This window comes from Gadus morhua, chromosome 13, assembly GCF_902167405.1.
Source record: "Gadus morhua chromosome 13, gadMor3.0, whole genome shotgun sequence".
Classification (NCBI taxonomy): Eukaryota; Metazoa; Chordata; class Actinopteri; order Gadiformes; family Gadidae; genus Gadus; species Gadus morhua.
In genome coordinates, this window is record NC_044060.1 from 11,551,470 (window position 1) to 11,564,730 (window position 13,261).

The 13,261-nt window shown below is 43.9% G+C and overlaps 3 protein-coding genes across 3 annotated transcripts in view; 1 reads left to right on the plus strand and 2 right to left on the minus strand.

Annotated features, from left to right (window-relative positions):
* The window catches only part of loxl2a (lysyl oxidase-like 2a), a 29,175-nt gene extending 26,917 nt beyond the window's left edge, over positions 1–2,258 (plus strand). Inside the window, exon 14 of the mRNA XM_030374439.1 lies at positions 1,008–2,258. Coding sequence (XP_030230299.1) covers positions 1,008–1,078 — 71 coding nt within the window. The 3' untranslated portion in view covers positions 1,079–2,258. The remainder of the gene's footprint in view (positions 1–1,007) is intronic.
* On the minus strand, positions 35–7,621 carry r3hcc1 (R3H domain and coiled-coil containing 1). Its single transcript, XM_030374441.1, has 8 exons — positions 7,326–7,621; positions 7,069–7,206; positions 6,368–6,956; positions 5,994–6,169; positions 5,749–5,819; positions 5,507–5,602; positions 4,574–4,712; positions 35–453 (listed from the first exon to the last, which is right to left on the minus strand). The coding sequence occupies exons 3-7, from the start codon at positions 6,875–6,877 to the stop codon at positions 4,606–4,608; spliced, it is 960 nt and encodes a 319-aa protein (XP_030230301.1). The 5' UTR covers positions 6,878–6,956; positions 7,069–7,206; positions 7,326–7,621; the 3' UTR covers positions 35–453; positions 4,574–4,605.
* Positions 7,622–8,607: 986 nt separating this feature from the next.
* rplp0 (ribosomal protein, large, P0) lies at positions 8,608–12,088 on the minus strand. Its single transcript, XM_030374443.1, has 8 exons — positions 11,996–12,088; positions 11,582–11,690; positions 11,095–11,270; positions 10,742–10,829; positions 10,458–10,604; positions 10,185–10,370; positions 9,733–9,873; positions 8,608–8,833 (listed from the first exon to the last, which is right to left on the minus strand). The coding sequence occupies exons 2-8, from the start codon at positions 11,633–11,635 to the stop codon at positions 8,669–8,671; spliced, it is 957 nt and encodes a 318-aa protein (XP_030230303.1). The 5' UTR covers positions 11,636–11,690; positions 11,996–12,088; the 3' UTR covers positions 8,608–8,668.
* Between the last annotated feature and the right edge of the window lie 1,173 nt (positions 12,089–13,261).

Here is a 13,261-nt window from a genome sequence, read left to right on the forward strand (position 1 = left end):
AAAACGTATACGGTGCTATGAAATAAAAAATATATTTTCTTCCACACTATATATATTTTATTGAGTGAGATAGACATATGTTTGACTCCTTAACATTAGGGTATTGTAACAAACACTTATTTTTTTTATGAAATTCAACAATTGACGGATCATTACGCAAAAAGTAAAACCCCCATCGACAACACCTGAAAATATAGTTTGCCACTTGAACTTGTGACAAAAAACATATCAACGTAAACAAAACATCGATACTGACGGTGAAAATACTCTATAGAACCCTTGAGTGATTCTGCTAGACAAGTTTCCATTAGGCTCATGAGAACGTTGGCAGCGTGGTGTGTGACAGTGAGTTCACTTCACTGCCTCCTCAGCTGGATGAATCCTGAAGTGTCGATGTTGGCAGCTCAAGAAAATTTAATGTTTTAAATGTCACCAGATGACTGCCAAGTCCTCCTGAAATACAGACCGGCAACGTTGTTAATGACTTACGGTCCGTCTTAAGGATACATTAACTTATCTCAGAAATCAGAATTCACATGAATATCTAAAGTCTGAAGGCAGACAAGCCTGGGGGAAAAAGGAACTTTGCATTTATTCGCTTCATATTTGATTCGACCAATAACGTTGCTGGAGGCAGGGATATTCATGCTTGTAATTGGCAATCACAAATTGTCTGTAAAGGTTTTCAATCAACACTGTGTAGGGGTCACTGTAGAAATGGACTAATTAAAATCTGGTTCTGAGAGCTTTATTCACTCCCACTAATGAGTAGAGTAGGTTAGCAATGAAACAGTAAATAAGGGGTTAGTCCGCCCCTTGCATTTTGGTTTCTGGCCCAGGCTCTGTGCCGTCTCGGCGTCTCCCCACAGAAGTTCTGCTATAAAATTGTCAGCCGGCTGGATCTGAGATAAATTGTGCTCAATTTGTTTGGAAGACCCCAGCCTTCATTTGTACTCATTACCACCTCATATACTTCCAAACTCCCCCCCCCCCCCTTACCCTCCCAGGTGGTTCGCTGAGCTCGGAGACAGAGGAGACATTTCCCGGATTGCTGACCAATCAGCTGTCACACAGGTAGACCAAGGACAGCGGACAAGCAAACCTAAACAGCAACAGAAGGCTAGGAACAGGACCACGCTGGGGCAGCTAGACCGCAGGAACACTTGAAAACCACTAGAGGGAGCTGACCTCTTCTTTCCCGCCTCCCCCCCCCAGCTACCTTCTGCTTGGTTGTGGATTTTTTGCCTCAGTTCCACCTCTGAGAAATGGAGGATGAACCAGCGAATGAATGAACTGCTAGCTTCATATTGGAAATAACGATTTTTGACCATGCACGCATACAGAAAAATGTGCTTTTATCCTATTTTCTCTTCACTGCTCCCACTGAACAACGCGGAGTGATGTGGTGCTCGTTTCCGGTCAAACCAAATCCCTTCATAGTCCCAATGTCAATCAAGCCAATTTACAAGTCGTTAAGCTTCATGACACAAAGACCATATTTTTGCACTCGTTTTACGTTCAGAATTTGTGCAGCATGACATTTTGTGGTGTATCCATAGGAAATAAGTAGGATGGATAGAGATATATATGTATAAATATATTTAAAGATATGGGAAAATCTATTACATTCATGATCTTAAATGACAAGGACTGTAATATACAATTTTGACACGCAAAGCCACAGACGTCAAGATAAAGCATGCAGGAATGTGTAGTGACCAGGTTCAATCAGATTTCAAAACGGTCCAATATTTCCTAAAATAATCTTTAGGTGTCAAGCATCAATGGTGCTAGGCAACTATTGTTATTGCCAGTTTTATTATTCCACCATATTCACTAGTTTTAATTTTCAAATGATATCCAATGGTGGATTTTGCATGGGGTGTATTCCTGTTTAAGAATCTTTCTGAATCGAAACATCTGAAAAATGTCCATGGAAATACTTTTTTTTCTTTTGTGAAAGTACAATACCTTTCATCTTAATGTGCCTATCATCCCCATGGCTTTTCTTTAAAGTCTACATTTTGTTAAATTATTGCAGTCAGGGACTTTGGTGCCATATTTCAGATGTACTGTAAATAGTTAGTGAAAGTGCCTTGTTTATGCATGTCTATGGTGGTGTGGCGACTCCAGGGCCCCCCTTATTGTGCAAGTGTACATTTTACTAGCTGGGTGAGATTGTTATGGATGCATTGTGGGAAATGTGGGAGAACATTACATTTGTAAATAAATAAGCAGACAAAGCAGATCTCAAGTTACTTTTGAGGACATTATTCATTACTATATGCACCTCATTTTAACTACTGTCTACATTGGGTCCAGGGTTTGCCTCCTGCTATTTGTCAAATGGGAAAAGTGGAAGATTTTAGTTTTTTTTTTGTTTTTTGTTTAACCGACCAGGGCGCCGTTTCCCGATAACGATTGATCCACGCTCGTACGATCATTCTCACAATGGATCTTCCGATCCTTCGTAAATTTCTTTGGAGCGTTTCCTGAAACTCCTCTTAACATGAACGCGTGTTCACTGCACTCACGACGTTCGTAGGATTGTAACTGTCTACTGACACGGTGCTGAAATGCGCTCCGTAGGAGGGGGAGGCAGGAATGTCGCAGGAGAATGGGGTTAAAAAACGTTAAAATATCTCCCCATCAAGGCCAACAGCAGAGTAGCATAAGAAAAGAATAGACTGCAATAATATGAATGCTAAAGATATTAAAACACAATTGATTAGGCCTAGGCCGACATATGTCCTAATCCTGAATGCACTATGTGTATATTTTTCCACGGCATTTTCCCCCCTGAAATAATTCCATATTACAATAATCAAAAAAAGCTTGTGTGACAACTACATTTATCTTAATGTGCTGATTTCTGAAACATGCTTTGCGCAGCAGAGAGCCGACTTTATCTGATTCCGCATAACGTTTCATTGATTGCGTGCACTCTTTAGTCTAGATATTTGTAGACATTAAAAATGCAGCATTCCATTCATTCATTATCATTAAAACGCAGAGGCTAGGCATTGACACACAGCTATTGCTGACCTGATTAGGAGAGCTTGGTCTAGATCCTGCCCATATTATTGGGCAGGATGAAGTAGGCTCTAAGTCTTTTTACACTGCCAAGCCGGTTCGGTCGCAGCTTGGCACGTCCGGCGATTTCACCTTCTTATCTCAAGTTTCCTGTGTAAAACCGAGGGGGTCAAATCCCCCGTTCGTCAGGGCGCGGGCTTTCTTGGTTCAATGGGGAAGGCGGGGCTTCGCACGGAGTCTCGGACCTCTTTAGAATAATTTGTATTGTTGCATACTCCCGAATGTTTTAATTTTTTTATGAATGAAGACACCCGCATGCAATAATGAGTTCACTCTGAGTGTAGACTACAAAAGCGATTAACTACGGTCAGGGATGTTCGTTACTGTCTAGACAGGGTCCAATAAATAGTGAACTTCATCACAGCCTCACCGAATCGCCTACAGTGCAAACAATAGCAACAAAAAACGCCTGCAGAAATTCTCCGACACCCGTTGGTCTCAGCATGATGCATGTCTACAGTCTTCTGTCATTTATCAATATGAGGAAATTAACCACGATGGTTGAATTAAAATCAGAGGGAGACAGCAAGTGCAGCTCGAAATCGACCTCCCACACAAGAGCAATGGAATAATTTGATTTTATTATATGCCTTGTGACGTGGCGTTTGATCTGTACATTTTGGCTGCGCATATATTTTTGGAATTTTAAATTGCTGCAATAAATTATGTTGTTGTTGACTTCTAACATGTCTCTATCTTGGCTGTTTAAATCGAACAGTAGTCTATGAGTAATATATCGGCCGTAACCACTTGGATGTGTTTTAATAAAACGCATCCAATACACGGAATGTCCGCTGGTGACGCCACTGAGGTGGTACTCATAGGTTGCTCTTAGCATCCTATGAGTACCCCTGGAGTCCTCGTTAGCTACAAGCGTTTTCACAACATTCGTTACCAACGATGCTGTCGGGAAACGGTGTGAAAACTGTACGATGCTCGTACGACGCACTTCACGATCCACTTAGGCTAACGATGCTTTCGGGAAACGGGGCCCAGGACCTTAGTGTAAAGTCAGGAGAACGGGCGAGCGGGAGAATTCAGAACGAGTGTGTGGGCGTGCCGACATTTCTGTCCTGTGACTGGCACGAATCCGGGAGCATAGAGTGTAGCTGCTTCATACATTTCTCTTCTTGCCTGTATTTTGCTTTCCACTCTTCTGCTGGTATTGCAGAATCGTCTTAATAAATGCAGTATGGATAACACCGCAAAAAGTCAGCATTACAGGGTTGGTAGCCTCACCCGCCATCTCCGATGTGTTGTAAACAAAACACAACGTTTATCCATGCATTATTTTTGAGTTACGTCCTACACCCCTTGCCTTAAGGATACGGAGGATCTCCAATACGTCTGAACCAGTCGGTCTTATCTAGTGTTGCGTGTTGCATGTGCGAAGGGGCAGCTCCTGATAATCTCCGGACCTGATTCTCCGGAGTTCATGTGTGAAAGGCTTGTCTAGGTGAGTTGAGATTAGGCCGTCAACCTGTTAGTCCACAAGGATCTCTGGGCTCCTCTTCAGTAACGCTTGACCCGTCCTGTTTGTATCCCCAGAGCCCTGGTGACCATGCGCCTGGCAACAGCCGAGTCAGTCTTTGGACGCTCCTTCACCGGCTGGATGAACTCTTTGGAGAGAAAAACAGTCATTAGTCAAGTCATTTATGAGCCTTTGATTAAGGATGAACATCCTTAATCCTATACATTAATAAAAACCTTAATATACACGTATAGATGGTAAGCCAACCAGCCTATCCAGTGGTCCGTACCAACTGGTAGGCTGGTCTATCCATCCAACCTACATCTGTGGGGATAATCCCGCTTCTGATGTCACTACAGGGCCTATTTGGACATGGCTTGTAATTGCTAATCAACATCACACCTGATTGTAAAATAGGGATCATTTAACATAGCACTTATCCATCAAAACGTAATAAATTCATAATGTTTTGTTACTGATAAGTTCATCAGTAACTAAAGGCTTGTAGATTAGTCATGACAGAATTTTACAAAGTGCTACAGAGAGTTACACCGATTTAGTTAAACCCAAGACCGATGGCTAAAAACCAACAAAACAAGCTTGACTAGTCGGTAATGCCCTTTAGATTAATTTGACTAAGCCTCATTGTTTTCATATACTAAAAGGGGTGAATGTGATGGGATGCATTTATATAGTGGCCAATATTAGTTTTTTAGTGCTCAGACATTACAAATATGAATGTTTGTCCCACGCAGCCACGTAAACAAAAGCTGTTGACGCCTTTGACATCATGGAGATGAAAATTAATCGAATGACGATCAAAGTATTCCCATCAGTGCATCCTTGAATATTAAAAGATCTTGGAAAGCCGTCCCATCTACATGCACCCATGTGAAGCCCACATCGCCGTCTCCCCACTGCGATCACCTGGTGGTGCGTTACCTGCTCTTTGGCCAGCTTTAGCTTTGGATTGCTGGCTCGCCTGTGAGAGTGTGCGCGTCTTGAGGAGCGGATGGTTGATGCTGAGGGCATGGTGTGCTAGGATAGAGTAAAAGACACTGGAGTCTATTGGGAGCCATGACATAAATATAAAGCAGTTGGAGGCCCACCACAGAGATTACATCTCTCACAGATCTGTGAACAGGTATATACTTCATTCATGTTGTTTATGGAGGGGAACCTACCTGCAGTCTCACTGGAGAAAATCGCCAGGGCATGCGTGTCGTCCACCCATGTGATTTTCATTCCTCCAGCACTGGATGGAACCACAGAATGGGAACATCTTAAACTCACAGCAGTCATGACATGGGTTTTATAAATTGGGATAAATAATTAGCTTACAAATACAGCCAACAACAGAATACATCTGAGCTAGGCTAACGCTACCGTAGGACTGAGAACATGAATGAAGGGTTTGAACCCTCCTTACCTGTAATCTGTGAAGGCATCGATCAGGTCATCTGTCTTGAACACGGCCGGGAAGCCGTAGATCTCGATCACATGGCCGAATTCCGTAGTATTCATCAAAACGGTCTCAAAAGGAGAGTAGTCATTATGGGCATACTCAAGGACCACCCCATCAGTTTCCTTCAGCCCTGCGGAAATCTGATTAAGACAGATATTACTGCTCATTAGAAGTAGAAGGTCTACCCACTAAAACAAACGTCAATGCTTTTATCTCAACTTGTTTATTCTTATTCTATAATTTTAAACTGGTAAGGTTTAAAATGATCAACTGACAACTCTCAAAGACATTATTCACTCAAAAATATCATAATTCAACAGGGTGTAACTCTACTGTACCTCATCGGTTAATTTAGTTATAAGCGTTTTAATGTCTTCAGTCAGGTTTGCATCACAGGGGCTGGCCATTTCCGTCCCCCTTTCCTCTTTATCACCCCCTTCGGCCTCTTCCTCCAGCTTCGGCTTTCCCCCCCATCTGCCCTGATCCAGTTTCATGCCAGTGAAGTCAGACATGGTCTGCTCTAAAGAGAAGGACCATGTCAAGTGATCCGCCTCGGGCAATGCTGTCTCCAAATACTTTAATGGGCTGTTGAAATCTCCGCCATGGGTACCGTCGTGGGGCATACTGGAAACATGAGAGGGCATGGCCATGGGTTCGTCAGTCAAAAGTTTGGATTCCGATGTGGTACTGCAGGAGCTCAAGCTGGCCGGCTCCGGGGCTCTGCCCTGTGCTGGTGGGTCTTGTGGGAAGGACGATCGCTGTCGGGCTGTATAGAGAGCCCTGTCGGGTCGCTTGGAGGCTCTGGTTCGTCTCCGGCTGGGCGGGGGATTAACGTGGGCTTTGTCCATGTTCCTCGGGGTTAGTGCTGCCTCACCCACAGAACAGCTGGGGTTATTCCCTGGGTCACAGGCATCATCTACATAGCACCTATAGAGTTCAGGAACAGCATTTAAACCAAAAGTTATGTTGATTTTATGTTGAAATTACAACATATAATAGTGAAACAAGACACATTAACATTGGGTTAGCATTTGATTACCGTTGCTCTGAAAAGCACACCACCACCCGGCGACTCCAGTCCTCCCCTACTGAGAAGGTGGCCAGTTCTGAGTGGGACTCGGTCGTCTTGTGGATCAAAAAGCGTAGTCGGCTTGGCAACGGTGGAAACACCAAGACACTGACAGAAGAACCAAATAAGTTAACCCGCATTGATATACAGGTCTTATCGACATGTGATACTGCTTTTCATCCTTTGCTGATATAGCTATGTTTAAATAAATGATCGTCTGAACTCACTTTTTTCTGACAAGCCTCTGTTGGTACCCATCAAGTTCATCCAGCAAAAGGTGCACAAATACACTCTCTTGCTTGGGGAGATAACAGCCATCAAAACTGGGAAACGCCAGGGTTGTTATAAAGGGAAGGGCAGTTATGAAGATATAATAAATAACATACAGCAACTTAAGTTCTTGAACGAGATCACGTCTAAAACACTGTTAGTAAAGCACATGGATTAGTACTGTAGTAATAAGGTTATATGATATGGATTGTACAAGTTGAGGGAAACAGCGCTTTGCTGCCGGACGGGCGAATCGGACTTCTTCTCGTTGTATATTAAATGAAGAGCATCGAGGGCGCCGCCTATGGGCCAGAAAGTGGTACAACATGATGGACTGATGTGACGCTGTCCATCACAACCACAACACATTCGACTTATGGCTAGCCTAGAAGTAGTTGCTTAAAGTAAGAAACCTTCAAGTGAATCCGTATTGAAGCCTGGATTTCAAACACCAAATTCGATTTTTGGATCTATGGAGGAGAGGTCGTGTCAAAACCCACGGCATTTGTGATACTCTTTTAATTCCGTCGTTGTGTATGATAGTGAGCGATGATGTATATGAAATACAGTCACCGTAGCGGTATCCTGAGAAGCACTCACTCAGGCGCGGGCATCAGTTTAAACTCAGACGTAGCTCCTCAAAAACAGTAGCATATATACGTCCGGGAAACACCCGATGACTCCCGGGCCGAGCTCCAAGGGTTTAGTCCAGGGGTCTCAAACTCTACTTACCTGGGGGCCGCTGGAGGTAGAGTCTGGGTCACATCAAGTATTCCAAAAAAAAAAAAAGTGCACAACCGACCCAATCCAAGTTAATGATCTGGCTATAATTAAATCACATTGGCTATGTAATCGTTGACAACAGGGGACATTTCATAGCGGTTGGTTGAAACTGGGACATTTTAGCGTCCTTTGGCTTCTGTCGGGATTCAGGCCACGCAACTCAAAACCGGGACATCTAGTCACCCCATCACAAGTCATTGATAACGCGTCGCAAGCCACTCAGCAAAATTGTGCGTTTGACTACACACGGGCCGCACCAACACTAAACTTTGATGTAAAGTAGGGGGCCACAAAATATCATCCCGCGGGCCTCAATTGGCCCCCAGGCCGCGAGTTTGAGACTCCTGGTTTAGTCCTATTCGACTACCAACATCCTGAGTTTACCAATTATGAGGTGGCGTAAATTCGTTTTTCCCCATAGTGAAAGTCTAAGAAAGAATGAGCAACTAATGCAGCAACATTTGACAATGTTTTATTCATCAGGGTGGTGATTGATACATCCGATCGCTGGAGTCGTTTAGTCGAACAGACCGAAGCCCATGTCATCATCAGATTCCTCGGACTCGTCCTTCGCGGCCTCCTTGGCAGGGGCAGCCGCAGCAGCTGGTGCTGCAGCAGCGGCCACAGCAGCAGGTGCTGCCACTGCAGCGAAGGCGGTTGGATCAGCCAGGTAGGCCTTGACCTTGGAAAACATACGCAAAGTCAACCACCATTCAAAGTCACAAACTTGGATATTAAAATGTTCACTTTGCAGCGCATCTGCTCATCAGGGTCATGATATCACAACTTATCTAACAGTTTTCTGTCTGCAGGGAGAAAGACAGAAAAGTGCTTCACACGCTTTACAGTAACCTAACCTGTAACAGGTGAGCTTAACTTTCCTGGAACCAAACTTGCAACAGGTGACATGCACCCTTTTACTGTTTGCCGGGGAACGACAAATGAGCCACCACTCAGGCGTCACTGAAAGATGACCTTAACGGCAATGTAATTATGTAGTGGGTTGCTGCGGTATACGGTATTACCGGTGTTGAAACCAACATCGTTTACTCGGTGTTGCACACCAGCAACACCAAGTTGTTTTTTTTTGTAATAAAAAACTAATACAGTAAAAATGAATAATATGATTATAATTAAGAAAATTAAAATGTGTAGAATAGGCCACAGTTCTGCTCTGTGCGAGAGAATTGTCGCACCGAGAATTGACGTGCTTCCTTACAAGACCATAGCAACGCCGGTAAACAAACCCGGAGCCCAAACCCTACGAGAGCTCCCCGCGCTACGGCCATCCGGAGGCGCAGAGCTTTTGGCCGTGATATTATGATATATAAAATGATATTATCCTATTATATATAGAACGTTATAAGACGCCGAGAATTGGCGCGCTGCCAGCCGCTGTCACCGAGTGTGAGAGGAGAGTTGACGGAGAAGATGGCGGTTGACCTATAGTTTCAAAGTTAATACCGTTTATACCGGCGTTGACACGAGCGTATTACTCGGTGTGAAAATGTCCACACCGCGGCAACCCTATTATGTATAATTGTGGGCGCCGTTCATCGCAGCCCTATTATGCTCCAATACCTTCTCTGCCAGGGGGAAGGAGATGTCAGTCTCCACAGCAACTGCAAGGACCCTCTTGTAGCCATTGATGATGGAGTGGGGGATGGAGGCCAGAGTTGGGTAGCCGATCTCCAGACACACGCTAGCAATGTTCCTCACGCCCTGAGAAGAAAAACATTTGTAAAAATCACATTGCAGCTTTAAGTGCAGGTTGGGGCGCAATACCTTTCCTATAAAAGACAAGCTACACAACCTAAAGTTTTATTGTTTGACACCAACACCCCTGCTTATCTTGGGATGCAGACCAGCAGGAATAGAAGGCAACCAGTTGTTTTGTGCAGGGGGAACGACAGAACAGCACTACACAAGCTGTACTGTAACTTATCCTGCATTCAGTAATAACCATGTTGTTTCATTACTTTATTTGCACAATGGCTAAAGACAGGAATAGGTAGGCTGAACTGAAGTCTCACCTCCAAGAAGCGGGCGTGCAGGGCTGCCTCTGTGATGTCAAGCACCTCAGGGCTGTAAACACTGCCATTGTCATACACCTGCTGGATGATCAGACCGTACGAGAAGGGCGAGATGTTCAGCATGTTGAGGAGCGTGGCCTCACTGGCACCAACCTTGTCACCGGTCTTGATCAAGCCAACGTCACTCTAGGAATGAGAAAATATGAAAATGTTAAAATTGCAGCAACACAATAGCATATCTCAGGAATACATTAAAATCACTCAATAACTCACCAAGATTTCAATGGTACCCCTGGAGATCTTTGTGGTGATACCCAAAGCCTGGAAGAAAGACGTCTTCTCTGGGCCCAGACCAGTATTCTGGGCTGGCACAATCACCTCACATGGGGCAATGGCTCCGGCACGGGCAGCTGCAGGCACCTGTTTTAATGATAAAAGTGTGTCAAAACATAACAGTGTACTTGACATACATGGTCGTTTTTCCAGATGAAAGCTTTTACGAAGGCATAACTTGGACTAATATTCTTTTCACATTGGAGAAAGTTGGCATGTCTCACCTTGTTGCACAGCAGCAGGTCCCTGACCTCGACCAGATCTTCCTTGGTGAAGACAAATCCTACGTTTCCCTTGATGTGGGGCAGGAGCCTAAAGATAAATAAAGCCATTTGCTACTTGGAAGTCTTAGTGAAGACTGAACTGGTTGCACATACATGAATAGCCAAGATACTGTTTGAAACCAAGCGTCCCTGCTCATCAGGGGATGTAGACAAGCAAGAATAGATGGTGACAATTTGCTTTATGCAGGGGGAACGACAGCACAACACTACACAAGCTGCTCTGTAACTTATCCTGCTAAATTCAGTCATGTTTAGAGGATAAACGAAGTGTCCATAACTGACATCCAACTCACTTCTCCAGGGCTGGGTTGTTTTCCAGATGTCCACGGATGGCTTTGCGCATCATGGTGTTTTTACCCATGAGCACGACAGCCTTTCCGCGCAGAGACAGACGGATGGTCTGCATTTGCTTGGAGCCAACGTTGTCGGCGCCGACGATGAAACATTTTGGGTAGTCATCCAAAAGTTGCTGCAGAAAAGATAAGTAAACAATAAGCTTAAGGGACACAAATTGGAGGAACACGCATACATGCAAGTAACCTGTGACTACGCAATAGACGGCGACACTTCTAAATTCAAGTCTGAAATAGCGTCAATCTCAAGCGACTAACGTTAGGGTCTTGGTGGCTACGCGTTAAGGGACTAGCAATTAACATCACATTTAAATTGCGATTCAATCAACAATACTGCAGCTATACATGACCAACGTTCGTTTTTGAGTAACCACGAAACACGCCAACATCCTCTTATACGCATTAGCTGCTTTATAGATGTACTTACGATGATTTTGACGAAGTAGCCAGACTTCCATGCGGCCCTGTCTTCCCTGGGCATCTTTGCAGTGCTTCCAAGGATCGCTTAACAGCTGGTTTAAAGACGAGGGTGATATCTGCAACGGAATGACACATGTCAAGTTATACATGACTTCCCACAGTCAATTAACATCAAGATTGGCGTGGGAACAAGCGCCCAAAACGTGTAGGCCACGAGCACATGTTTATAGCTTCTATGCTAGGCTAGTTAGCGCACAACTATGAAGTCGAGGCCTGATTAGAAAATAATGGAAAGTCTAGCGCCTAGGCAGACAAAACGGACGCCTCTACACCCTAACATTAGATTATAACAAGTACAAGTGGGAGATTTTTATAATGTTGCCACAAGAGTGAATCGTGATGTGACGGTAATAGTCGTTACCTCGCGATAGGGTCGCGTGAAGAGAGAGAACAAAAACGGAAGCGCAAGGAATATAAGGACCTGACATAACCAATCACGATGCAGTAGTGGGCGTCCTTACGCAGTCCATTGGAAGGAAAATCAGTCAATCACTCACAGTGGCCTTTATTTTTTTTAATTCGGAAGAAGATTATTCTTTATTCATATTATTTACAGTATGCCGTTATGCGTCCAGATCCCTGATTGCTTCAACTTGCGAGATTCATATATTGCAGACACATATTGCTCTGAATCGGAGACAGTTGCGCACTGGAGACGGGACAAGAAAAGACCCCCCAATGCATGCAAATAAGTGATTATAAATTTAATTTCATTAAATCATCATATGTTGAATTTAATTGTATATATGTATATATATATATATATATATATATATATATATATATATATATATATATATATATATATATATATATATATATATATATATATATATATATATATATATATATCCAGACTACCTATATACTCCAGTCCAGTTGGTGGCGGTAATGCGCGACCGAGGTGTTCGACAACCGCCCAGCGGCGCCCGCAAACAACCAGAAGGAGAAGGAGATACAGCAGGTCGCGGTATACCTTCTTGTATGAAACAGGTCCGACTTGCAATCAGAAGAAACTAATGGATTTAAAATATATTTAAAGAGAACCAACACATCAACTAATGAATTATGACAAGGATCAAGAACACCAAGTTGTTACCAACGCGTGCGTTGACAAGTCCAATGTTTGGACTCTGACTCAGGCTTGATGGCCAACCTTCTCCACCATCTACCTGCAGATGTATTGCTCCACGTGTTTACATATCTCCCAGCAGCCGACAAGTTCAACGTCCGTGTGTGCTGCAAGTATTTCGACCAACTCGTGAGCCATCGCTCTCTATGGGAAGACTATACCGCGTGTTTCAGTTTCAAAAACGGGAGATACAATCCTCAGTTTTGGACAAGTCTTGCTCGCAGAGGTCTCAAACGTGCCGTGGTGCTGGGTGGGCTCAAGGAGAAGCACTGGATACAGCTGGCATCAACGCTCCCATCTCTCTCCACACTGGTAGTGGACAATGGGATTGAAGAATGCGCACGACATCTAAACAAGTTTCCAAAACTTAGGAGTTTGGCTTTAAGGGCTAACAACACGCGTAATGCGTTTACTGTGATAAAATGTTTGACAGTGGTGGACCCCGAACTGATGACCTGCATCAGTCTGTGTAATGTGGATTTCCTTTCTCCTGAA

Excerpts from the sequence above, each read along its gene's own strand:
- r3hcc1 (XM_030374441.1), bottom strand. The coding sequence starts at position 6,877 with ATGGACAAAGCCCACGTTAATCCCCCGCCCAGCCGGAGACGAACCAGA. Across the intron at positions 6,170-6,367 it reads TAACTAAATTAACCGATGAG|ATTTCCGCAGGGCTGAAGGA; the intron begins GTACAGTAGAGT and ends TGTCTTAATCAG. Across the intron at positions 4,713-5,506 it reads TAAAGCTGGCCAAAGAGCAG|AGTTCATCCAGCCGGTGAAG; the intron begins GTAACGCACCAC and ends TTCTCTCCAAAG.
- rplp0 (XM_030374443.1), bottom strand. The coding sequence starts at position 11,635 with ATGCCCAGGGAAGACAGGGCCGCATGGAAGTCTGGCTACTTCGTCAAA. Across the intron at positions 10,830-11,094 it reads AACAACCCAGCCCTGGAGAA|GCTCCTGCCCCACATCAAGG; the intron begins GTGAGTTGGATG and ends ATTTATCTTTAG. Across the intron at positions 8,834-9,732 it reads CCTTCCCCCTGGCAGAGAAG|GTCAAGGCCTACCTGGCTGA; the intron begins GTATTGGAGCAT and ends ATGTTTTCCAAG.